Here is a 247-nt window from a genome sequence, read left to right on the forward strand (position 1 = left end):
CCGCGACCCCTCCCAAGGAAGTGTCCCCGGACCCCACCTCCACCAGCGCTGCCTCCCCTTCGTCCTCCGCCGGAGCCCGGCAGGAGGACAAAGACAGCATCAAGTACCAAGTGTCGCTGTCGGAGGGGATGAAGATGGAGAGCGCCAGCCCGCTCAGAAGCAGCCTCACCAGCATGGGGGCCCAGCCCTCCACCCACCACCCCATCCCCACTTACCCCTCCTACGTGCCGGCCGCCCATGACTACAG

The 247-nt window shown here is 67.2% G+C and overlaps 1 protein-coding gene across 1 annotated transcript in view; it reads left to right on the forward strand.

Annotated features, from left to right (window-relative positions):
* Positions 1-247, forward strand: part of GATA2 (GATA binding protein 2) — a gene marked incomplete at its 5' end in the record, with an annotated part of 8512 nt that overhangs the window by 261 nt on the left and 8004 nt on the right. Inside the window, one exon of the mRNA XM_009697975.1 lies at positions 6-245. Coding sequence (XP_009696277.1) covers positions 6-245 — 240 coding nt within the window. The remainder of the gene's footprint in view (positions 1-5; positions 246-247) is intronic.

Source organism: Cariama cristata, unplaced genomic scaffold (genome assembly GCF_000690535.1).
Source record: "Cariama cristata isolate BGI_N322 unplaced genomic scaffold, ASM69053v1 scaffold34963, whole genome shotgun sequence".
NCBI classification, from domain to species: Eukaryota; Metazoa; Chordata; class Aves; order Cariamiformes; family Cariamidae; genus Cariama; species Cariama cristata.